The sequence below is a fragment of the Pogoniulus pusillus genome, chromosome 6 (genome assembly GCF_015220805.1).
Source record: "Pogoniulus pusillus isolate bPogPus1 chromosome 6, bPogPus1.pri, whole genome shotgun sequence".
In the NCBI taxonomy this organism is placed as follows: Eukaryota; Metazoa; Chordata; class Aves; order Piciformes; family Lybiidae; genus Pogoniulus; species Pogoniulus pusillus.
Genome location: NC_087269.1, coordinates 34,642,794 through 34,669,020, shown reverse-complemented (window position 1 = coordinate 34,669,020; position 26,227 = coordinate 34,642,794). Strand labels below are relative to the sequence as shown.

The window sequence follows — 26,227 nt, the reverse complement described above, 5'->3', positions numbered from 1 at the left end:
TGGTGAAAATCTTGAGTAACAGCCACAGAAGTGGATCGAGTTATTTTGGATTTACGCCACTGAGACAGAATGTGACCCCTTATCAGTGCCTTTCTGCTTGGAGTATACAAATATTTTATGCATTTCAGTGAGTGACAGAATGCAAAACTTGCAAATATTTATTTTTAGATGTATGGGGAAAAAGCAATTAGAGCTAAAAATGTTAAGAATGAAGAAATCACTTAACAGAAGCAATTATGTTGGGCACATAAACAGCTCTGCCTTCAGCCATTTTATTCAAATGCTGCAGAGCACACTAGAAAATATCAATTGTTTGGAAAAAAAAAATCAAGTATTTTTTCCACAACTGAAAAATCAATCATTATAAACAACATCTGGGGACCATTAATATCTTACTCTACAGTTGAATTAACAAAATAAGAAGTCTGACCAGAATCCAGAACATTTCCAGATTTGCTTTTTCAAGCTAAAAGCTTATGTTTGCAGAGGTAGGGTGGGAGGGAAGAGGAAATGTAAGTTTATCTATATTGTATATAGCACTATTACGCATTAATCATGACTTCCCCTCCAGCTATGTCCTGTTTTTGTTTAGAGAGAGTTAAAATTTGAAATATTTAGCTAAGCAACCCTGCCTGAGACCTTGGAAAAGATTTGCATATTTTTCAGACTGTTGGAGATGCCACCATAAAGCTTCAACTAAGGAGGTGCCACACTAGCAAAAGCCTCCGTACTCTTCCTGTTGCATTTCTAGATGTCTTACTTAGCAGAGGAGCACTAACACCGATCCCACTCTAGCATCACATTCATGTTAAAAAACAAAGAAGCCTGAAGCATCTACCTGAAAACTTCAGAGTTTTCTGAATTTGATAGATATAATTTATCCTCCAGGAAGCCAAAACAGTCATTAGCAATTATCCTGATATTTTTTATCAGCTGAAAAACATTAAAAATCCATGCCCTCACACCTAAGTGCAATTTTCGTACTAGAGCTGGTTTAAAAAAAGAAAAGTAACTTTGACTCACACAAATTAAACAGCTCACCAACAGGAAAACTGTATTTCACTTAGACTAAAAACACTCCTTTCTTCAGTTTTTTTTAACTCTCATTGCTTGCCAAGGTTTTGTTTGGTTATTTTTCCCCCTAAACAACTGATTTTATCTGTGAGCCACCAGCTTCTGTAAACTGAGATCTCTAGCAAAATCAAAGACTGAATTTCAGGTACACCAGCAGTAACAGTACCACTTCAGACCCTGAGGTCATCAGCTTTCATCCCACACATGTATTCCAGTACACAGCCTATCCCTAAAAAGTTTCTTCCTCTTTATAGTGCTGTTCTGCCACATCTTCTCTGGTCAGTGACAAGACAGAATGTAGTCCCTCCGAAACTCAGAAACCACAATGACACACTCCCAACTGCTCCCTGTCAACACTGGAGGTAAGGGAATCTCCATTCTGCATTGTCTTACAAGGACATCTCAGTTGTGGAAGGTTTCAGGATTTGTTTCTAATGCAAGCACTCTATTGGTATGGGGAAAGAGAATGAAGGAAGAGGGGACTTGAATGCTCTTTACACACCATTTTACCTAAGTACCATGTTATGGTAAAAAAGTTCATTTTTTTTAGGCAAAATATGGTATTAATACCATAGGAGGATGCAGTTCTCTCACTTTTTGGTATGAAACATTCTATTAAAAAAATGGCCTTTACACATAAAATGAAACTTTTAACCTTCTTTTGGTGGTGATTAAGTGTTTACAGTACTCCAGGGACAAAACAGCTTGTTTAATGGCATATCAGACCCACCATGCTGTAAAAGTAATCCAGAGTGATTTAAAATTTACCAAATAGTTTTAAAAAAAGTAAGAATAATTCAGGTATTCAGTCTTCTCTCATACTCCTATTTACTGAAGAAGCAATCTCATGTTCACAAAATGAAAAAGCCGTCTGGTTCATCTTCAGCAGGCAGGATTTACAATATTTATCTAGCAAAGCACCATGACAAATCCTTCTGTGCGAGATTTTCACCTGGAGAAGCTAATGGAGCTGCAGAAATCCACCAACACCCAAGCATCTGGCCCTTCTTGCTTCTAAGTGTCTGTTCCCACTGCCCTGCAAGCCCTCAAGCCTGGAGGTGAAGGTCACATGAACAGACAACTGTACACTCCTGTGCTGTATGGACCCACGTGCATTAGGCAATGCTGCCCACAACTGGGTTGCAAGATGACTCATGCTCAATATGCCCTGGAAGTCACTCTGAGGTGGAGCAGGCACAAGCCTAGTATAAGGCCAAGTCATCTTTTTTGGACAAGCAGACACAGAGGACATGGGCTACTTCAGCACCAACTGCGCACTGCTTTCTGTCCAGCGACCCTCAGATACACCTTCTGGACACTGTGTAGGCAGCTTTGCCATCAGCTGGATCTCTTCAGTCTATAACGAAAACTATTAGGATCCCTATTTTTGCATTCCTTCTCCCTTGCAGCATATCTGACCACGCAGCTAATGCCAGTAAATTATATGCATTTACAAAAGTTATTCAATAACAGTAAGCCCAGAGGCTGATGAATCAAAAAGATTTTGAAAAATGTCTTTACCAATGATGCTGAGTTGCAGAGAAATTAATTGTTCAGCTGGCACATATTATTTTAAGGGAGCAGGGGAATGAGGAAATAAGGACTTGTTTTTTTCCGCATGCCAATTAACAGGAGCAGTTAAAGGAATGCATAGGTGAACTCCAGTCTGCTCAGAGAGCCAAAAGGACACGCCATGAAAACCTGCTCCCTTTGCTCACCCTGCTGAGCCCAACTATTCCCTCCCTTGGGCAGACAGACACAGCTCATGGGGCTCTGGCAGGGACACTGCTGCCACTGTTGCCCACATCCAGCCTGAGGTCTCTCAATGGCTCTGGTTGAGTGCCACCTGCAAGCCTGTATGGGTTGGTGGCACTGCTAAACAGGGCTCAAGCCTTTGTGCTTCATTGCAATTGTGGACAACTCCACTCCAGCCTCCTGCACAGGTTAAATCTCAGATTTCTTTTTCCTAGCCAGTAACACCAGAATTTCTTTGTTCTCTTTGACTGCTTCATGCTGGTGAAGACCTTTAATTGCTTTTACTTCAGGAGAGGAAGAGGCACATAATCTATAAACTTACTGTGGTCATATCCATGAACTCTGGCTATGAGGACAACCAAGCATGGCTTTCTGAACAGAAGCAAGCTTTTGAGCCTGTTTGCATTCTGGAGGGGAACCCTCCGTGGCAGCTAGATCAACTAATCAGTAGTTATATATCAACAACAATGGGAGCATGAAGATTCCCACTCACAGCAGTCTTTCCTCTGTAAATGGAGAGCAAGTCCTTCCCTGCAGGCTGCAAAGAAATAGATGCAAATGTTTGGGCTTTTCAGCTGCTGAGACAACTCCTCAGCAGTGCACTTCTCCAGTGTTTTCCTTGATGGGATGCTGTAGCACACTAAACTAAGTCATGGAAGAATCAGATCAGGACTCTTCAAGAAAGCTGGTCCTGTCCAAATGTACCACACAGCAATGCACAGGCAGAACAGTGGCAGAGACAGGGAGCTGCAGTGCCAGCAGCAGGTACTGGCTGTGATAGCTCACACTGATGCTTACCACAGCCTAACCTTTACAGAAGCTCTATGGAAATACAGAGGTCATCCACATGGGACCGCATCAAAGCATCTCTTCCAGTCATGTTTGTGGGAGCTCAAAGACAGTATCTACATACCTCGTCTGCTTAAACACCAGAAAAAACATCATTTACTGTCAGCAGAATTTAATACTTTTTCTTCTTAATTTCCTGCTTTATTTTTGCTAATCTCTACAGAACAGGGGGAAAATAGGGGAGGAGTATGAGAAGTCAGAGCTGAACAAAATGTTTCTTTTAGAATTTATAATAAAAGTATATCCTGGAAAAACATTTCTATTAGAGCTGCCTAACAAGGACAACAGCTTACATACTGCAGTGAACGGGGCTCTTTGTAAAGGTGTTACTTGTGACATGCTGTAACTGTTGTACAATGCTCCAATGTGCAGAGAACTTGTAACACCTTCTCCAACAACAACATTTCTGAGGAAGACTTAGCATTTGTATCAAAAAACAGTGCTTCCCAGATAAAGACTTCAGCAAACTGCATTTCTCAGATTTTTTTACTTGCTTTAGAGCTTGGGGAAATCCAGGTGATGGGGAAATACAAATGTTCCTGTCTTGTTCCTTCTACATGTTTCTTTCACTGGCAAGGTAAGAAATAGCCAAATCCTTCAAATTAAGTGTGTCTGGACCTCCTTAGAGACACCTTTTAAGAATTTTAGTCACATTTCTGTAATCTGGTCTCTCCTCAGATTTGACTGATAAATACCAGTGCCTTAGAGTAATCCATTTATCTACTGTACCACCCTGCCTCTGTTTAGCTTTAGCAGTCATCACTTTCCCCATGTGCCATCAATCTACATGATATCAATGTAAACTGTTTGTATAACAAAGTATTGTACATTTTATTGTCCTGCCAGCAAAGGACAGTTTGCCTGTTGCCTTCAACAAAGGTAAATGTAATTGACACCATCCATTTTGCAACACAGAAATGGACGATCCATTGTCCACGGGCTTTTTTTAAACACAGTAGAGCTTACAAATTTTACCACATCATTATTTTCCTAAGAAATATTTCTGAAGTATAGTATTTTTTGGGTTTATAGGTATTATAAAAATCTGCTTCTTAAACCAAATTAAATTTTAAATACTCATTATTAATTTCTCTGGCTAATATTTCTGTGGCTGTGGTTTGATAATGAGATAATTGCCTTGCAAAGGTCAAAAGAACAGCACAGCTAGCTTTCAGAGACTGAACAAAGCACTTGCTGTGGTTCACTAAGCGTAGTTTCTGCATCATTCCACAATTCTTTGATTCATCTATTACTAATATTCCATGATACACTTACATTATGGATCCAACTATCTCAACAAACCTGTAATCAAGGAATGACCCTGAATAAAATACACCATAGAAAGCAGATGGTATGCTCATCAAATGCCTTCAAGCCTAAAATAACCATTCCCATACAAAAAAGATAGTCAATTAAAACTGAACTTTATATTCTGAGCTGAAGCTCAGAGTAAATAAAAAATATGGTACTATTGTGTTACTGGATCAAACTTTCAGGGCACTCGATTCATTTTTTCACCATCCCCACCCCTAAGAGCAACCAATACTTTATTCATAGTCTATTCAAGACTATTACATTTTGTGTGTGAAAACACTCAATGGTTGGAGCCTGATCCTGCAGAAGCTTGACATGACAAAATTAGAATTATTCACAACAGTGAAGTGCTCTAGAGATGACACCACAGATCTTTCCTGCCTGTTGGGAGCTGGTGGGTGCAGCAACAGAGCAGCAGTCCTGCAGTACCTCACAAAGTGCCCCAGTGCCACCACGTGGGCCAATTTTCTCTACCAACACAAGTCCTGGACTGGGCACCAAGCTCAAAGCCAGATGGAAGATGCTTCTCCCATCATAGCATCACTGAACTCCTTCCCTCTCACTCCCATTATCATATGTTAAACGCATAATCAGCAATTCTCTAAGAGACCACCAGAGGTTCCTTGCATAGACGTTTGGGTCTCACACAGAAAAAAGTACCAGCTACTATGCAAACAGCCTTTGTGAGCAAGAATTACAGTCCTCATCTATCCGCTGATATGGATAATAAAACTTAATTCTCACAGCACAGGTACACTGATAAAGGAATTGCACCAGACCCGTTACTGGAGTTATCCTTGGTGTGTAGACAACACACATTCTGCCACACTGCAGCAGCACATCCGCTGCCCTTAGGTTGATCTGATGCACAAAGGTGTGAAGTCACCTGACAGCTATCAGGAGTTGAATCTTACAGGCCTCTCTCCCTGCTACAAGGGGCTGCCTACTCCTCTGGAGCTGCAGAGTATTCTCTACATCCTTTGAATTAAGAGGCCACCTCCCAGAAGTGCCTCCACGTGTGTAAAACCAAGCTCCTAGCACTGGCAAAGCTCCTTCTGAAGAGCCCCACATTTAAGGAAGGCTAGAAACACACCAGCTGTAGCTGAATTTTGTTCAGGGTCCTGGGTATGCCTGGTCAATGAGTGCACTGCCAATGCAATGGAACATACAAGCAGTTTTTTCTGGTTTGCACTTGTCAGCACATTGCACCAACAAGAACTTAAAAAACCCCCACACTTCCTAAAGCTCCTGGAAAGACACAGGCTAGAAGTGAGTGGTTAACACAGATCCTTCTATCACAAATTTTCAGTCTAGACAAGAGAACCTTTCCTGCATACTGAGTAACAGTGCTACATACCCTACCCATGTAACATGATCTTTGTGACAAAGTCAAGTTGCAATACCAGTATCACTAGTGGCTAGAAGCCTTCAGTTTCACAGAGGAAAGAGTGCATTCGGTATCTAACATTTCAAACATAAATAGCATTGGTTCACTTCAAAGGAATCTCATCTTCCCTTTGGAATCACTGGACACTTAAAAGCAAGAAAAATATCTTTACTTGTGAGAGAAAGAAGATAGTTGTAATGTGACTTACCAAACTCATCACATATACTCTCATTTTCTATTAGTGTAGGATGATCAAATGTATCCCGACAGTAGAAGATTTGGGGGTTCTTGCTTGTTACTGCAATTCCTCCCAGGGCTAAGACAAACTGGTCTGTCAGTATCGAAGAAGGCTTGTCCTGGATGCGCTTTAACATAGAACGGTATCGACAATATTGTGGGTAGCTGAGAATGAGTAGGTTTGAATCTTCATCATCCTCACCTGGACAAAGAAAAGAAAAAAAAACCACAACCCTCTTAGTATGTCAGAAAATACAGAAATCAAGAGCTGCAAATCAAACACCTCAGAAAAAACATGGCCTTTTCTCAAGACCTACCTTTTATAGCACAGTAATTTTAGACAGAAAGGTTAAAAATAGCAAATTTTGGAAGTTTATTGAGGCAGCTTCTTTTTTGGCTTTCCTTTTAGTTCTCTTATGCTTACTTACAAGGACTCTACCTAGATAAGTAAGAGAACACTGCCCAACAGAAGTTGGCCAATGGCCTGTATCAAAGTGCTCGCCATACTTTGCCAACTTGGCTGCTCTGATAGAAACATCAGTTGTCATTTTCACTCAGCTCCCTCCACGGCCTTACAAAACTCATGTTTACACCACCCAACATCTATTAAAAATAATAACATACAAGCACCACACCATAGGGGTGTTAATTCTCCTTTTGAAGTATCTGATACTGCCAATTACACAAGGGCCCCTGGACCAGGGAGGTGGGCTGATCTGCCCTGGTTATTGATGCTAAACTACCCCAACAGGTGGAAACAACTTTCCTCACATTAACTGAAAATGCAGCAGAACTCAATAAAACACCTGCAGAGCACAATGAGCAAATGAATTTTCAAACAGCTCATATTGTCAAAATGTGGGCTCAAAATATAAAGCAATCTAGAGCTCAGACCTTTCAGTTCCCCCAGGTTTTAGGTGATATTAGGCATAAAAGAATCAGACTTTGAAATATCACAATCAAGTTTCATCATACGATAACCAGCAGGAAACCTAGCAGCAGAAAAACACAACCAGAGACGCAACCCTGAGAAATTACTCATTTGTAGGTATGCAGCCAGTACTTAACAGCACTTCTTTTTATGCTCATTTATCTCCTCAGGTGGGGTAGCTGAACGTGGCTTTCCATGCATGCCAATGAAGACAAAGCAAGAGCATTCACTCTACATTTTCTGCTGTACTCTGATTACTGAATAACTGTGCTATTCCTTCTGTCAGAGACAAAAGGTCTACTATTTAATCCCATTACCAATACTGAAATCATCTTTCTTACCCTTAAAGTAAAAATCATTTCAGATATTGAAAGAAATATCAGATCAGCCCTCCCTGCCTAAATACAATGGCAAAACTCATCTTGATTCACATGAGGCAATGGAAATGTTGACACATAAAAGGCTAAATTTTAAAGTCTCTGGAAGCAGATACATCACCTAGAATGTCATCACTGCAGATGAATGCAATGCTGCAGGAAAACCCAAACGACATGGCAGAGCAACCTGGGAAATACTGTTTTTACAAGCACAGCTTCTGAAAGCCATCACTTTTAAAAACTCAGAACTTTCCACATTACCCTGACATAGGTGGAGGGATCAAACAATTTGTCTAAAAAAGTAAAAGTAATATGTTTTGGTAAGCAGCACTGACATAACTTTTCTAAGGAAATAAAATTGATGGCCCTAAACCCTCTTTCGGCCAAAAAGGATGTGGTCATGCTTTTCTTTGTTTTCAACAAATAAGTATCCCATAAGCCTACACAACAGCACAATTGAGCCAACTGCTCCTGGGAAAAAGGCTCTCTCTTCTATATTAGGAAACTCTAAAAATCAGATCAGGAGAACTGTTCTAGGAATTAACAAGCACATGATCTATCCTTTAGCTCCTCTGAGAGTTTCCTATATGCGTGTCTGACAGTTATTACTACTTTATACCTCTGTGTAGATAGTGGCGAGCTCAATCTGTTGATCTGACAGCACTTTTCTTATGTCAGGATGTGGTCAGCGTTTTAAATAGGGGGTATATAAACGTATGCCCCACGTGCCTTTGTAATAAACCATACGTTTCTGGACAAACGTGCCCTAAGTCTCTGCGCATAATTACACAAACTTTCTACCCCAGACAATGGACAACCTAACTCAAACCCCCGGCATGAATTAAAACCAAACCATTTTTTACAGGATCACTTTTATACATGCTTGTGCAACTCCACTGAGTACTTTATGATGCATTTGTTTCCCTTCCTTTTCACTCCAGGTTCAATAATAGATAAATCTAAGAATGAACAAAGGCTGAATAAACTGAAGATTTGTTTAGTGAAAGACAAACACTGTGCCTGGAACAAAGACTTTTTTTTCCCTCAACCACGCCCACACGGAAAAAAAGAAATCAAAGTAGACCAATCCCTAATAAAATGCAAGCCCAAAGAAGAACTGTGTTTTTTTTTCTTCCAGCAAAATCTATCACGTGCCATTTAAGGGTGGGCTTAGCATACTGCTGGATGTTTTTAAAAATACGATCAGAGTTTACTCTCAGGAGGAGCTGAGATCAAAATGAGGATCACATTCCATTAAAATCAAGGAAAAAAAAAACTACATCAATTTTACAAACACTTAACTGTGATCTTAGAAAACCCAGATGCGGTATTTCTGAATCTCATTTTAGCTGAAAAAGAGAGAATATGGTAAAAGATAATACCTACAGTACGCTGCTTGCAAGGCTCAACTGAAATTACTCTAATCCCATGCTTATGTCACAATTGTGTGTTTTAATAACCCCCTCCAATGTCAATTTTTCATTTACTTATATATTCAGGGTTGAAAACAGAGAAACTGTAATTAGGAGGCAAGGTTCCACCTTCCAAGCACTGCCTATATATGCACAGATGTAATCCAACAGCTCCCTTTGTGAGGGGTAAAGAGAGCTGGGATTTGGCACAGCCTGGCATTTATGTTGGATTATATGTTCTTCAAGTTGTCTTTGTAAGTAAGAGATGCATGAAATGCCAAACACAATGAATCTGTGCAAGAACTGACTTTTCAAATCAGTACAACCATTTTTAATATGTAATGCAAGGCAATTAAAAGCCCCAGAAGAAAAAAAAAAAAAAAAGCCTGTTAAAAGCACGAATTCCTAACAAATCCATCCAGAGCCAGAATTATTTACAGAGAGAGCAGAGAAATATAAAACTGTAACCCCTTTTTTGTTTGCTTGTTTTAGAAACATCAGCCTATAATGTTATTGCTAACTGCCATAATCTACTCCCAACATCAGTAAGCATTTTTTTTTCCAAAAAGACCTTCACACCAGGATTTTATAGAGCTTGATGGAAAAACTATGCATGTTCCTTCCTGTACCTAATTACCTCAACTGCAAAAGCTGCCAAGTATTTTGCCCTTTAGTTCTTTTAATCGTATTAGTGCAAATGCATGTGGATGCCAACAGAAACAAACATTTAAAGATTTTTGCTCAAAAGATTCCAAATATGTACGAGGCTGGTGCTAGGAAAGCATACTCCATTTCTTCCCAGAAAGCAGAGAGTTATTTCTGTGGAAGAAATATGAATTTGTGCCTCTTGTAAGACTAAATGTCTAGTTTCAAGCCAATTTAAGTAAAATAATGTCAATATGAACTGCTCTCACAATGATTTATGCTACCTTCTGTTACTTTATTACATTAGACATTCCTTTCTCTAAGCTTTATACTTTTCGCCGTGCTCCTAGCAACCACATAAAGGCTGAGCACCAACTTTACGCGCTTGGCACCCTTCCAGGCTTGACTGTTATTGATAATTATATTGAAGTTTCAATTTAATTGCTACTGTGTTGTGACACAGAATATTTTTTTTGTAATTAGGCATTTCCCATTTTCTGTCCATTCATTTTTTTGTATTACTGAAAACAATTAATTTTTTTTTCTCTCCAGAAAACATAAGCAGAACAATGATACAGATAAGGGTAGGTACATCTGTTACTATCATTACCTACACAGTAATGGGAAGGGAGGAAAAAAAAAAAAGAATTTAAAGGGGAAAAAAAATTTGTGAATATAATTTCTCAGAAGGTAATTTTCTTTTCAGTTTAAGTGCTCTTATTCTTCTTACAGTTACTCAATGATTTCCTGTTCTAATTACAAGACATTATACAGAAAGCCATTTTTAAAAAGGAAATGTAGCAGAGCAGGAGGCTAAATAGCATCATTTGCTTGGAATGGTTTGAAATTCCAAACTTTTGCATCTCTGTTATCAATTCTCTGCTCTATATTTGTGCAATATATTCCACCACAAATCTACCATCTCTTTCAAGGCAGTTAACACAAATGTACATATCAAAGAGGAAAACACATTTGCAGTTAAACTGCCATCAAAAGAAAAAAAAAAAAACCCAACATTTTTTCCCTCCTCACTGTAGCTGGTAAATTGGAGGCAAGCCAAGCCTCAGAGTGGAAAATATTAAAAAGGAAGAAGAAAAAAAAAAAAAAAAACCCAAGAAGAAAGCTTGATTAAAAAAAGCGAGAGAAGAGATACTCACTTCTAAATCTAAATGAATAAGCCACAAACTATTTCATAAAAACATACTGTGACGTAAATTACACATCAGTATTGCACTGTTGTGGTTATTTTGAGAAATGGCTTGTACTGTAAGTCAGCTGGTAAAGCCCCACCCTTAATGATTTTGTAACTCTCCATACAGCAATCAACTGGAGCAGTCATGAAATTGCCAAGAAGGAAAACAGACAGAGCTGTAGAGAGTTTGTAATAAAAAGATAATGTATTTTTAACATAACAGAAGTAGAAGATTGGTTTTATTAACTAAAAAAACTACTTAAAAGGTCCCAGACTTGCCATTTGTTTTGATAAATGTTAACGCAGATCTTCATAAGATAAGCAATGGAAGCATCAGGGGAACCAGCTAAAATGGGACAATGCTTTGGTGCGTGGGTAGCAAATTGAGCAAGGGAGTTACTTGGAATATAGAGTGAAAACAAAAGGAGTTGCAGGGCTCTGCTGGTCAAGCTTCTCTCCTGCACAGCGCCCTTGCTACTCTGCCTTCTTTCATTACTCTCAGTTACTAAGGGAGTCTCCCAAAGGATGCACATATCAAAATAAGTTTAGCATTGCTTGTATGCATGGCTGTGACCACATCATCAATGTGCAGTAGAAACAGAAAAAATGGAGAACACATCTGAATGTCCAAAGGGTCTGGGAACAGTGAGGGTTAGTTGTGCTGAATGAACACAGCTGTGACCCTCAAGGTGGGATGGCTTTCGACCACTGCAGGGCAGCATTCATGTGTCTCAGCCCTCCTATGACCCTCAGCAAACCAATGGAGCACAAATGATGAGACTCGTTTCATCTAATAACATAGTTTTAGTCTATGCCAGTTGTCCAGATCCCTCTGCAGACAGAGATCTCCTTCCAACTAGCTGTTTTGTAAGACACAGATCAACTCACTTTGGAACTACTACTACTCCCTCATCAACGAGAACTAGGTCAGTCTAGAGATTTAACTTGCTGATCAAATTAAGCGAATGGATTCCACCTCAGTGACAAAGTGGTTTACCTTGTGCCACAGCAATGGTTCAAATGCACGCTACAAAAAACTTCCAGCTGGTAGACTGATAAAAGAGTTGATCTTCTCTGTGGCAATGGACTTTGGCTCTTATCTTAAGATAAGCTCGACTTGTTCTTCCCCTGCTCTACTCCTTCGGCAAGGACTTTCTGCACTACAAACATGAGACCACAGGTCTAGATGAGACAAAGACATGCATAGCTGACCCTTCAAAACCAATGACTGCAGGTCAGACAGGTTCTGCACATCTCAAAGTTGCCCCTTCTAGCCCAAAGCAAGATAGCACAGCTTTCAGCAGACAGAAACAAACTCACTACACAACTACCTAAAACGCTTGAGCATCTCAACAAATCCAGCAGCAACAGAAACAACAGAAAATTAAAGAGTAACCAGAAGGACGAAGAAGAAACTGGTTCTTTACTGACCTAAAAACCTTGAAGAGGAATCACACAATGATGACACCTTTCCGTATCACCATTCAGTAACCTGCCAAATACCCCAAATCATTGTCCAGATAAACTGCAGCTGACCCAGAAGCAATGACGATCATCACATACACCTCTGGGTATTCCTGCAAGAGAAAGGATGGCTCTCCCAATGAAATAACCTTCACTTGGAAGTCTCTTCCAACCTGGTTCATTCTATGATTCTGTGTTTGGCTCCTTGCTTGGCCATTTCTCACATCAAACCCTCTGTACAGACAAGAAGCTAAGAAGCCCAGCAGGAATCCACATCCCTTTGCATCAAGCTGCTATCACAGAACGGTTTAGGTTGGAAAGGACCTCAAAGATGATGTAGTTCCAACGTCCCACCATAGGCAGGGACACCTCACACTAGAACAGGTTGCTCAAGGCCTCATCCAACCTAGCCTTGAACACCTCCAGGAAAGGAGCATACATAACTTCCCTGGGCAACCTGTTCATCTAGAAGCAACAGCTGAGCAGTTCAGGTAGCTGCATCATTGTCAGAAAACTGTTTCTGCATGCTCTAGAAACCAAACCACACTCTCTGCAGTGATTAGGGAAGACTTATCAAACACAGCTCTTCCAATACACTCTGCCTCTTTATTCCCACACTCTCTGATCGCTCCAGTAATGCTACTTGATGTGCCTTGGCTGGCTAATTAATCATAAGATCTAAAAATATTAATCTAAGAATCACATTTCTCTCACAGATAAATGCAAATATAGTAATGATTTAGCCCCATGAGATGAGACAGGAAATCCATGGTTTGGGGTTTAAATAAATTTGGGTAAATTATTAACACAACGGGGACACCGCTTTGTTGGCAGGACCCATGCTACTCATCCTTGCTTTGAGAACCCCCCTCTATTTGAATGCTAATGCAATCAAGAACAAAGGCAACATGTTGCAGGATATGGAACACACTGATTACATTTATGTTTACTAGATAATGATGATGTTAACAAGTTCCCCGTAATTCTCACACGGACGTCTGCCTGCCTGATTTTGCTTTTAAAGCGATCAAAATGTAGAAGCCATTTCTGCCAATATACAGAATAAAACCTGCAGCCTTTCTGCATTTATCAGATATTTCTTCCCTGGTAGGAAGGAGACAGAACTAATTCTGAGAAATTTCGTGCCACTTCCCCAGTCCTCCGTTTTCTGTCACAGTGCCAGCAGAGCATCAGCTGTTCAAAGAATTCCTGAGATTAGTTTAACATTTGAAAGAAAGAGAATACTTACCAATCTACTGGAGACTCAAACTATTGTTCAACTCAACAGCAACACTAATTAGAAAGAAACGAAAAATGCACCATCTCATATGTACTTAAAGTACATTTTACAGTCTGTGATTTGGATCTGAGTTGTTCTAGTCCTACTTAAGAGAGACCAAACCAAGTCTGTTGATTGATGACTGACAGTATGTCCATATAATCAGATCTTCCATAATATTTATCTTGTTAAATCACTTAGATTTTGAGTCATAAGTTCAATTTTTAAAGAAGATGAAAGAAATTTAATATTGACAAAATTTCCAACCAGGCATTCAACATCCTTTTTCAGAGCCTAATCCAATATTCAGCTCCTTGTAACTGCAGCTCCTACCCTGCACTCCCAGGATCCTCCTGCACCTTAGGAAGCAGGTTTATGAGGTGTTTCTAGACTCAAAAGGAGAGTGACTGACAATCGTCATTTCCAGCTTTTATATAAACCTTCCATCCACAAGCCTCAAACTGCTTTATAGAGGAGAGTAAAAATTATTATCCTCATTACACACAGAGAGAAACTGAGACAGAGAGAGCTTAAAGGATTTATTCTACAGCATCAGGCAACGTAAGAGCAAGGGAGAGAGTATACAGGCCAGGCAGAAATCCTGGTTGGATGTATTTCTGCGGGAGAGTTTCCTAACATTCCCTCAAAAGGCCATCTCTGTCCACTACAACCAACCTGCTGGCCTCCACCGGAGGTAAAGGATGGAATACGTGTTGAGGCTTCTCCCTTTCCACAACCATTTTCTGTGCCCCACACAATTTCAGACCTTCGTCATTTCATTGAGCTGCTACCCAGCTGGGAGTATCTTCCCCGTTCATGGAGGGTCTGCAAAGCAACAGCAGTCTGCCCTCCACTGAATGGCAGGAAAGGATGGCTGGAGGAGCGCAAGAAGAGTGAGTCAATGCTAAGGATGCATCCGGGTTCGGAGCTGGGCTGTGAAATTGTCTCCCTGCCTCCCAAAATTTCCTTCTCCTATGGACTAGCCCATGTCCAAATAGCCATGGATGGCTACAGAAAACCACTCTCATTTAAAAGGTTTTTTAACTGCCCTATTAGCTTTCTAAAGCAGATGGAGACAGGGAAGAAGGGGGAGACTAACTGTAGAAGGCAGCCCATGCTGTCTGTCCTCTTGAATGTTCTGAGTCATGTGGACCATTCAGGTTGGATGTGCATCAGCTTTAAAACAAGTATTTATCCTGGTTGTCGTGGTTACTGATAAGCAGCTTCAATTCTGCTGATAACAAAAAGAAGAAAGAATTAAAAAAGAGGGGGGTGGTGTCTGAAAACATAATTTGGTAATATGATGAAGCCAAGAAGAGGAATTAAATCACATTAAACAAGCCAATTGTACTGTAAATGGCTCTGCCTCTGTATTTGCTTTTAAATCATCTATGGCTCTAACATGGCAGCTGCTTCAGTTTTAACAAACAAACAGTAAAAATCCCTTTTAATAACGAAAGGAAATAATGATATACTTTGCTTTAGCTGAATTCAAACATAATTTAATTTTTCCTGAGGTGAGATTTGCACAGGGAACAATCAGATAATAAGTGTTATCATTCTCATAGACAAAACTGAACCAGCACTTTGCAATTCAAAGTGCTATTTAACGCACCGTTTTCAGCAATCTCTGAACACCATCCAACATAGCACTGAACTACACTTCAGTACTTACACATAAAACCTGATCCCGCAAATACTTGAGCATGGGAGTTATGCTACAAACACAAGTACTTCCACTGTTGCTGTGGCTGAAGTTACACATTTCCTAAAGTGCATTCATGAGGGGGGCCACCTCCAGCCATTTTTCCTACAACACCTTCTCATCATCTTTATTATTATTACTATGATTATGTGTCTTGGTCTCCTTTCTTCTGAAGTGCAACACTGCACAAAGGAAATACTAGAGAATGAAAAAAAATCTTCTCTCACTGAGAAACCTGCAACTAGAGCCACTGGCAAGAGAGTGGCATGTATTTTACAGCAATAACAATTAACTGCTGGAAGAATAAGCTCATGGATGTAACAGGTTTCCCAAGCCAGTGCTCAAGACTGAATCTTTTTCTCCTGAAGATATTCTTTAGTCTGATGAATTTTAAACTTGTAGTCTGTTATTTGCCCTCTGTGCCAAAGAGATCCATGACAAATCCATACTTGCTTGGGAAAATTCCAATGCATGGGAAAAAAAAAAGAAGAAGAAAGAAAAAAGAAAGCCACTGAGAGTTAAACTGAGTTACTCAGCTTACTATCAGAGTAACTGGGTGTCCTGTTATCTTCGGTCCTTTACCTCCACACCGCATTCAAACACAAATGAGAGAAGCAGTCTTACTTATAAGGTACTGTTACACCACCTCTTCCACAAAGCAAAATCAACCGCCTTCATTTTCCACTACCCCAAAAGCATGAGTCAAAAGCCTTATCTCAGTGTTTCACACGGGGCCCTTTCACTATCATTCTGAAAATTCAGAGGAACTGCGCCCTCCTCGAAATAGAAACGGCAGAGGCTGCCGGCCCCAGAGCCGTGACACGATGGGTGAAGGGTGGAAATGGTCCAGTGATTTAAACAGTCAAGCTCTGCTTTTGACATTTATGCTCTCTTTGAAACCCTTAATGAAGTAACAACCCCGTTAATTCTTGCAGGGTATTTAGTACACATAAAAACTGCATTATCTACTATTTACAATTTATTACACACAATCAGGATCTGACTCTGTATAACAAAAATAAAAACCCAAGCTGAGTGTAACCCTCCGCTCCCCAACCACACTGCTGATTTCTTCGACACATGGAGAAGTGAGAATAATTACATTTTACTGAGCGCGTCTCATTACGCTGATTTAAGTAAGATTTCCAAAGCTGCAAAAATATGCTTTTTCATTTTCATTTGTTTCTAGCAATTCACTCTGAAGATGGTTAGTAAAACCTTCAGAGATCATCATCAATATGGACAAAAATTGTACCCTTCTTGTGTGGACATTTGACAGAGGGATAATAGGTCTAGAAACACCACAGTCAGGCATTGCTTTTCTATTTAATGTTTCCTTCTGTGCCAAACATAATATAACAGACAAGTGTTAGAGAGACATGCAGGGGGGAGCCTGAATAGAGAGCGTTAAAAGAGGTCCTTAATAGACAAGCTGTATGCTTGTCTTCAACAGCATTCAATGGCAATTTATTTGCAGCCATTTTCTCATGTAACCTTTCACATGGGAGCAGGTAAGATAGAGCACAAGACAATTTGTCAACCGCCAGATATGAACAAAAGAAACAGTTTTTAATAAGCTTCAGTGGCCCCTTCTATTTGTTTTACAACATGTTAGTAACTTTTTTGGAAGCCAATCAAAGGCAAGAAGAGAAAAAGAAGTCAAGTTGGAAAACAAAAACCACAGTTAAAGAATTTTACAGATAAACATGTGTTGTCCTCTGCAGTGTAATAATGCCTAAATCCAGTAGTGGCACAGAGTCGCATCTAGCATCATGCTGTTTCTTTTTCTTTCTTTCTTTTTTTTTAAAGCAATGACAAAAATGCCAGCAATTATTTTTTTCCCCAAGAATTTGATGTTCTTATCTCAGTGTAGCACATACCTGCTCCCCAACACAACCTTACTCTGGCTCGCTTCCTTCCTGCTGATGAGGTGAAATTAAACAAGAAGACTACCAAGAGGAATAGGCAGTTGGGAGTTGCCAAAACATCCACCGACCTAATTCCCCTGCATCATGCTCCTCTAGCTACCTGGAGAGTCTTGCCTCCTAATTCAACTTCTCACAATGCACCACATAACCCCTGAATTGTTGCTCTGAAAAACAGCCCAAATGTAGATTCAGCCACTGTTAGAAGTATATGAGCAAGTCTGAGATTGCTTGTTAAAATTGATTCTGCACCACAACAAAACAGACTCAAGCTGAAGTGGAGTAATAGAAAGAAAAGTAAAGCAAAAAGGAGTTATGTATTCTTCCACCTAGGATATGAGGACCAAAAACTGAACGACATGCAGGACGAGATGAACGAACCAACTGTGCTTAAATCTAGCAATGCCAGAGCCTTTCTGTGCAACCAAGGTCGCGCCACCAGGTCCTTCTGTGGCGCAGCCTCATTGCTGTGGAGGAGTTAGTCTGGCATGTAAGAACTTGTGGGCCAGTTGCTTCTGATACCCTCCTCTGCAGGCACAAGAGGAGGTAGCAGAGACCCTCTTCAAAATGGCATACCTACCAACACCCACGACAAAAAGGTTTCTACAGGGCTAAAGTTCAATGGCTGGACCAATTGCTCACATGAGTCCTCAGTCCCATTTCTTAGGGAAGCATCTTTATATAGTGGAGAAAAGTCAGAGTGCCCAAACAGGGAAGCATCAAACCCTCAGCAACACACCTTGAAATTTCTGATGAAGCGTTAAGCAATTTCATTAGAGTTATTAAAACACAGAAAATTCCCTTGGAAAACTTCATGCAAGCTTTCCCATCTTGTTGCACATTACTCATGGCCTGAGAGGTGTAAGGAGCAAATGGAGAAAAATAAAACTTCTCTCCAGTCAATTTGGATCGAGTCCTAGTCTCACTGGTAGAAACACCAGGCTTGTGGGCTTCAGTGAGAACAGGGCTGGGTCCTTTGAACTGGATTATTACGGCATCTGTAAGAGAGGCAGAAAAGTATATGGTGAGAGATGCACCAGAGAACAAAAGGACGTGCCAGTCAGATGACAATTCCCCTTGTTATGATGATGAAAAGACTTCAGCTGACACACACCTGCAGCATTTGGTATCCTATCCCTAAAATTAGATTTTGCTTTCTAAGGACTTTGCAGAGGAGTCTGTTACCTAGTGAAGGGAAAGAACATAAGCATTTCTTCTAAATAAGAAAGGGCTTCCTTCAATGGGAACCTACCAGCCCAGCCTCATTCTTCTCCTGAGAACTAATACAGGATTCTCCTTCCTCTTCTGCAGGACTAGGAAACCATTCCTGGAGAAGAGAACGCCATGCTACCTGAATTATCTGAAAAAGCCTCAGGTGAAGGCAGGGTGAGAAAGGATTTCAGGACAAGTTATGTCTATGAGCTGAGGAGAACAAGCAAGTATCCTCCCACACTTTTCTCTAGGCAAATTCTCTTTCCAAGCTTTGAGCAAGAGCGTCAGTCTCCAGTGACTCTGCCCAGGAAGGGCCCAGCAGAGTGCTGCCAATCTTCTGGAAAACGCCAGGCAGCTTGCATGCAGCTCCTGATTCAGCAGAGAGGAAAACTCCTCAGTAGAAAACAATCCTACGGTACTATCTACTAGTCTGGGGCATGCTCTAATAATAGATAGCACTGTCTATTTCAAAGCACTTTAATGGACGCTAATTAGTCCTCAGGGCATTCCTATAAAGTGGGTAGATAGATAAGTATTATTTCCCCTGTTTTACATATGAAATAATGTTCTGACTTGCTTAAGGCCACCAAATGAGTCATTGAGCTCAGCTCTCAGCAGGTCCTGGCTCCCAGACCTGTGTTTAGACCTCTCAGCCATACTTCTTTCACAAGTGCAAAATCTTCATTTCAAACGTGTAGGGAAAGAAGATCAAGGATGGGTGATAACACTGGGAAAAAATGCTCTCTGGGAAAGGAGCTTTGAGAAGAATGACAAGACAGAGCCTTGTATCTACTGAACATTAGATACCAAATCTAGGGCAAGGAGAGATGAAAAACACACTCAGATACAACATTGGGAGAGTTTCTGTTACATATTCTTCAGTCACGACTCTTCATTATGATTTGTAACCACCACTAATGCCAGTTAAATAGTTTAGACTCCTAATTACTCTTATGGCTATGAGTGTTGAAGAACATGTGAGGGCAGCAGGCAGCAGTCTTGAATGCAGAAAATATCTATGTTTAGTACAAACATGTAAGTTACATGCCTACACCCTCCAATTTACACTGAGTTGTTGCTCCACGATAAGAGACCTCGTAACTTCAGCTATCTCACTGCCTTGATAGGCAGGAACACATCGATGGCGGATTTTCTCTCTCTTTGGCAGAGGGCAGCAAATGGTTCCAGCCACCGTTCATGAACAGCCAGAAGCTGCAAGACATCAGATATTAAATAGCATGTTTCTTCAAACCAGCAGCACGCTGCATCTCCCACTACTGACTCCTCTTGACCACTGTAGACAGAGCAAGCCAGGAAGATTATGCCCTGTACCTTTAAAGACTCCAAATCCAATAGGTTTTCCACATTCCTGAATGTACTTTCCAGTGACACCTTCCTTTTCAGCTCACAGTCCGCCATCCCACTGACTCCTCATGCTCCCCCAAGATCACAGTGTCTCTATGTCTCTGGGATCCTCCTCGCCAACCACGGCTGCCAACAACCACCAGCACCAGGCAGCTGCAGCCCAGTGCTTGCTCCCCAGGAATAGCTGTCTCTCAGAAACTCAGGCTGACTACTGCTGGTCATAGGCTGCAGGGCCTCATCTCATCTGTGCAGGGCCACGGGTTTATCCTTCTGTCGTTTCTGCCAGGGGAAAGGCTCTGCTGGCCTGTGCCCACTGTTCCTACGGGCAAGGCAGTGACACTTTCTCTGCTGGGCTGGCCCCCCAGCACCAGCCAGGACACAGGAGGTGCAGGGTGCTGCATGGACCACTCCCGCTGTCAGAGAGGTGCTGAAAGCACTAACACACTGAGGATCTATGCGGAGATGAGAGAATAGCAGTACTGACCATACCAGTCTCATGTTTCTTACTACAGACACCCGTGTCTGGGCATTTCTGACTCTCAACTACAAAATTACATCAACCAGGGCCCTTGGAAAAGCAAATGCAGTATGTCAGTCCCCCAGAAAGTTAATTGTTTGTGCTAAAAATAATCTTTGTTTTTGCCTCTATGGGATTCAAGGACCAATCTCCAGCAACTACAGGCTATGCAAAACATTCTTTTTCAGAAGGGAAAAAATTATTTATGCAGTGCATTATCAATCTCAAATGGTGATGTTCAAGCACAAGTTTGATGAAGTATATGCAGCATAATACAGCTGCTTTGCATTTTGATTCCTTTATTTATAGGCCATGGCAAATTAATAACTCAAAAATGTTGTTTCAGGCAAAGTAATGGACACACAATAAAACTATTCATTTCCTCAAAGGTCACTCTAGGAGAAGCATACATTGTTTAGAAGCCTCCCAACAATGCTATTGTTCCAAAGAAAAGTGAAAATATATAATGAGCAGTTAGTGCCTGTATCTGCATTGGGGACCCTAGGCTAATTTAAAGTGCAATCTTAAGGCAATCAATCATACTCTAAAATTACTTCATTTTCCAAACTGTTTACACTTTTTAAGTTACAAATCCACTTTCTGCTATTTCAACTCACGATTTACAGCTACAGATTTAGCCTGCCTTGGCTTGCTGCCAAACTCTAGTCATGAGGGAGCTAATGATCTGAACAGATCAGTGTTTTATAATGGAGAAAAGCGCATGTAAATTTCCAGCATGTCTGCAAGTAATCAAGGCATGCTGACTATAAATGAGGCGGCCTCACATTTATTTTAGGAGAAATATCTTAAAGCTCCACTTTTTATTGGGGCCAGCAACAACCCAAAAAGTAAAAATAAAATAAAATAAAATAAAACCTTTTTAAAAGGCTGCTACAAAATTATTCCAAACGATTCTAAATGCAACTACTAGGCAAACAATATGTAAAAGAATAGTACAATAGCTAATTTCCTTTAATGTTTCTATCTCGACCAGATCATATCCTTATCATGGCAAGCTGGAACATTAAACTCTCTAGTTCATGGAACCAAAACACAAGAGTGCTTCATATTACATTACAGAAAAATGAGCCATTCCCTACAAACAAGGTCAGATTTCTGGAATGCCAAAGGTCTACATTTAAACAGAACTGGGAGGAGGGGAGGCTTTGCCCACTCCGCTCTCTAAAAAGCAGTGGGAAACTAGACCAGCGGTTTAAATTTGTTTTATAGCCAAAATGGTAGAAGGATAGCAAGAAATCCCCTGAGAGATGATACTTAAATTAAGTATGATCTTTATTGTTTCATTACAGTGGCGCAGGCAAATAATGACTTTGTGTTACTGTAAAAATACTGCCGGATCCCCATTTTCTAGCGGAAATAATTACTTTATTCCATTATTTTCTGCTTACCATCAACCTACACTCCCCTCCCTGTGTAGGCAACAGGTTGAGGTAGGTTTAGGGCTGGATTGAGAAAAGTTTCAGATTATCTCTTTGTTTTTGAAGGCCATAATAAGGAGGCATATTCTGACCCAAAAGTGGCTTTAAGAATGAAGCTATAAATATTCTTGTGTCATACTTCATGAAATTTAATCCATCATGATGGATATTTCTGTTCTAACATTATTACGTGCCTAAACTCAATTGTATAATTGGATAGGGCCAGAAACAATAAGCTGGCATGGTTTTGTTACAGTGTACTACAGCTTTAAAATACCTGTAATCATAAATCAACATAATTATTTGAAGTTCTGTCATGAAGCAGAAGAGGAAAAAAAATTAAAATAAACTAGCTGGTAAAGAATCTCATTTTAATTTCTAGACACTTGATTTTTTTTTACCAGCCATGAGTCTTACCACTGCTACAACTGGGAAGGTCTTTCTCCTCTCTAGAGTGTCTTGAAAGGCACCACCTACTGAAAGATTTTGCTTCCTTACAGCTTTCTAAAACAACCAGCAGGGCTGCACTGTGGAATCCCGCTACTCCACAGCATGGTGAACATTGCAATCATTGAGACCAAGGTAACAGGGAGCCAGGCTGGAAGAGACAAAGGGATGCCAGCCAGCTGAACACCTGGTGGGCTACAGGTTTGGGGGCTGAGTACTGGCTGTTGCTGCTGGCACAGCTGGTCATGCTAAAAGCCCTAGAGGGAGATAGCCAAAGTCACTCTTTGCCATGGGAGCAGACTCAACTAAGCATTTTTTGTCCCAGCTTGTGAAATATTTTGCTGTTCATCCATACAAAATGATTTATTAATTCCTCCCTGACTTCTCTGCACTTCTTACTTCACCAGTCAGGACCAAAACTAACTGATCCTTTCTTGCGCTTCTTCTATCTCCAGGTCTCATAATTAAGAGTTGGGGGGCAGCTACGATGGGCGGTCCCTGAATTTCAAGAACGTTTGCTGCCTGCTAGTTTACTTTTAATTACTGCTACACAACTGCCATTGGGAACTGGCCTTCAGGAGCTCATTGCCCAGCTGAGGCAGAAGACCAAGCTAAGGTGAGCACAAGTGCCCTCTAGTACCTGTCCCAGCACTTGGCAACACCACAAAGTTCTTTGGGATGGGCTGCACTGTGTCACTGTAAGAGGCAAAAGCACCAGCAGTGGCAGAGGCCTTTCTCCCATCACTCAGCAGTTCTCCAAATCTCACCTTCACCTACCTTCCAGCCATGCAGAGCTTCATGCTCACTGGAGGCACTGGGCTACAGGATGTCTTACGTTAATGTTAAAACACTGAATCCTCCTACAGCTTCACTGAAAAAAACAACCTACTGCATTCACAGGGACAGAGATCTCCAGGAACCTTCTTGATCTGCTTTTCTTGCTGCTATTAGGTTTTTTCAAAGGCTCTTTTTCCTCCTTTCTTTCTCTTTTGATCTCAAAACAACGTGTGAGGCTCGTGGGACTCTGGAAAAGGCTGCCCAGGGAGGCTGTGGATGTCTCCTGCCTGAGGGTGTTCAAGGCTAGGCTGGATGAGGCCCTGAGCAGCTGAGTCTAGTTGAGAGGCCCATCGCAGGGAGGATGGAGTAGAAGATCTCTAAGAACCCTTCAAACCTAATCCATTCTATGATTCTATGATTCTATTTTATTATTTCTGATACTTAGGTGAAGAATGTGAAGCTTTTCATAAAAATACCCTTTTTGGCAAGTGCTTGATGGATATCAGAGCTCAGCAAAATCTACAATTGTCTTTGTGTACACACACCCCTTACACCTTCAGTTTCAGCATAGGTCTTTATTCTGTATATAAACAACACAATTACTGTAACTTGATAAAAACCCACAATTTGTCAACTTCTCAACTTATCCTCTAACACACTACGACATCGTAAATTGCAGAAGTAAATTATGAAAATAGTTAAGACCTGAATTTCTTAGGGTAAAGAAAACCCTTAATCTCTCAATATATCTAAATTAAGGGGGAAAGGGTGAACAAACAAATTTGGAGAGAACAGGCCAATCAACTTCAGCTCAGCAAAAATTTCTAGGAGATAAAAAGTATAAATCAGAAAGGAAGTATAAATAGGTGATGTGAATAATTCTTCTGAACAAAAAGGCATTTGATAGCGTCATAGTTGGTGTCGCAGCATGGCTATTAACCAGCATAAACATTCATTTTTCAGTCCCACTGAGTCACCCAGAAAAGCTGGCTCTCAAATAATGAGGCTGATGGAGCCTAAGATCCAGTTCCACTTTTCTTTACTCCAACTTGGAACTGTTGCACAATTACAAGACAGAATATCAGGATATGATAAACAGAACTGAAAAAGGGAAAGAAAACAATTTTTTCCCCTACAAGTCAGGTTCAGTGCTTTTGCCTATTAAAGTAACCAAATATGTTTCTCTCTGAAATCAAAGCCAAAAGGCAGCATGCCAGGCACAGTTAACAGATAAATCAATGTTCCCAAAGGGCAGGCAATTTTTTGTTTAGGGGGGTTTCTGCCTGACAACAATCTTGTGGCGAGCAAACAGAACACCCACCATACATCTTGTCAATCTACTCACATGAAACAGGGAAGGAAATGTGAATACTTTTGAAGATCTAGGCACTGTTTGGAAAAACTTCATGTTCTAACCTCCCTGTCAAAGGTCACGGTTTTCATAACTATGAAGTCGCAGCTATTGTAGAGCTCACTACATAGAACATGTAATTGCAGTGCAGTTATCACTAAGGTCATTGTATACTAGCAGGGAGTTTGTAAACAAGAATGAATCACAGGTTTCATTTTTGTGTCCCTTTCAAACTGGAAGACCTAACAGTTTCCTGTTCCAACACACAAAATAGTATTGCTTCTATAAACCTACTCGGGTCTCCTTGCCAGCAGTTTCCATTTAATTAAACTGACAGCAAAACAGGGCCCTTGCTAATGTGATCCAGACCAGTTTGCCTCCAATGTAAATTCTCAGGCATGAAATTACATCTGAAACAGACACAATAATCCCTCTATATCTTAGTCATAAGTTTAATCTATACTAAAATAACATTTTCTTTGTCTGTATTGAAGTCTGGTTTAGAATTCAATGATCTTTTCTTCTTTTCTCAGTTAAAGTTCAGGGAATTACTCAACTTCCATTCACCTTACAGTCAATTCAGAATTTTCTCCTTGCCTGTAATTTATACATTCATTGCTGGTTTCTAGGTCATGCGTAGCAAAATGATCTCGCATGTGAGAAACTAGATTTGGGACCTACTTCAAATTTTAACTTTCTGGAAAAAAAATAGGCTGGTAGCACTGTAAAACTAGTTCACAGTTGCTTAAAGCAATCTGAGTTGCTGCAGCTAACAGTCTGATCTTTCACACAGATCCTCGGGTCAACTAGCTGTAAAGAAGTAAACGGATGAGATTTATAGGTGCCTTCAATAAAATGAAGGTGAGGTTGTTTGTTTGTTTGTTTAATGACCCATAACATTTTGCTTTCCTCTAATCATTCTCATCAGTACTCAACTGATGCCCTAATTCCTGCATGAGCAGAATATGCAAAAGAATAGTTACTTATTGCACAGTAACCACGGTGTTCATGATGAGCAACTCAGTAAATTGCAGGGTGCATCTATGCCAGATGCAAGTGAGATGGTGATTTCTGAGAGACACAGAACATTCTCTTCCTGGCCCACAGGCTGCCTTCTCCTGTACCAGTACTAAGGCAAGCCTGAGAACGCTACAGCACCCTTGCAACTCACACTTGCACTATCAGAGGGGCTTTGAAGAACAGGGAGGAGCAGTATCCAGAGAGTAAAATCTAGAAAAGTAACTTAGTGGGGGAAGAGCAAAATAACTGAACTCTTCTTATTCAAGCAAGTATGTGCCACAGTTACGTCCTCACTGAGACTGCCAAGCCACACCTTCCGCTTGATAGGACAAAGAAGTTTTATCTCCATCAGTTAAAAAGTGATTGAAAAAATGCTCTCCCAAATTCCTGACCTCATAGCCAAGTGCAGGAATGACACTGTACATTCCTGATACTGAAAGAGCGCATCACCTGCAGCAGGTCTCCAAGCTCTGTGAATTACACAACACTTAGCCAACATGTAAGGATACATTTGGACCTTCATTTTGAGACACTGTAGTAGGATTGCCTGAAC

General features: G+C 40.6%; 1 protein-coding gene across 5 annotated transcripts in view; it reads right to left on the bottom strand.

Annotated features, from left to right (window-relative positions):
- The window catches only part of ARID5B (AT-rich interaction domain 5B), a 151,759-nt gene that overhangs the window by 62,612 nt on the left and 62,920 nt on the right, over positions 1-26,227 (bottom strand). For 3 of the 5 annotated variants that reach the window (XM_064145183.1, XM_064145182.1, XM_064145181.1), the window contains one exon: positions 6,588-6,818. In XM_064145183.1, the coding sequence (XP_064001253.1) occupies positions 6,588-6,818 (231 nt within the window). The other 2 variants (XM_064145185.1, XM_064145184.1) reach the window with 2 other exon arrangements.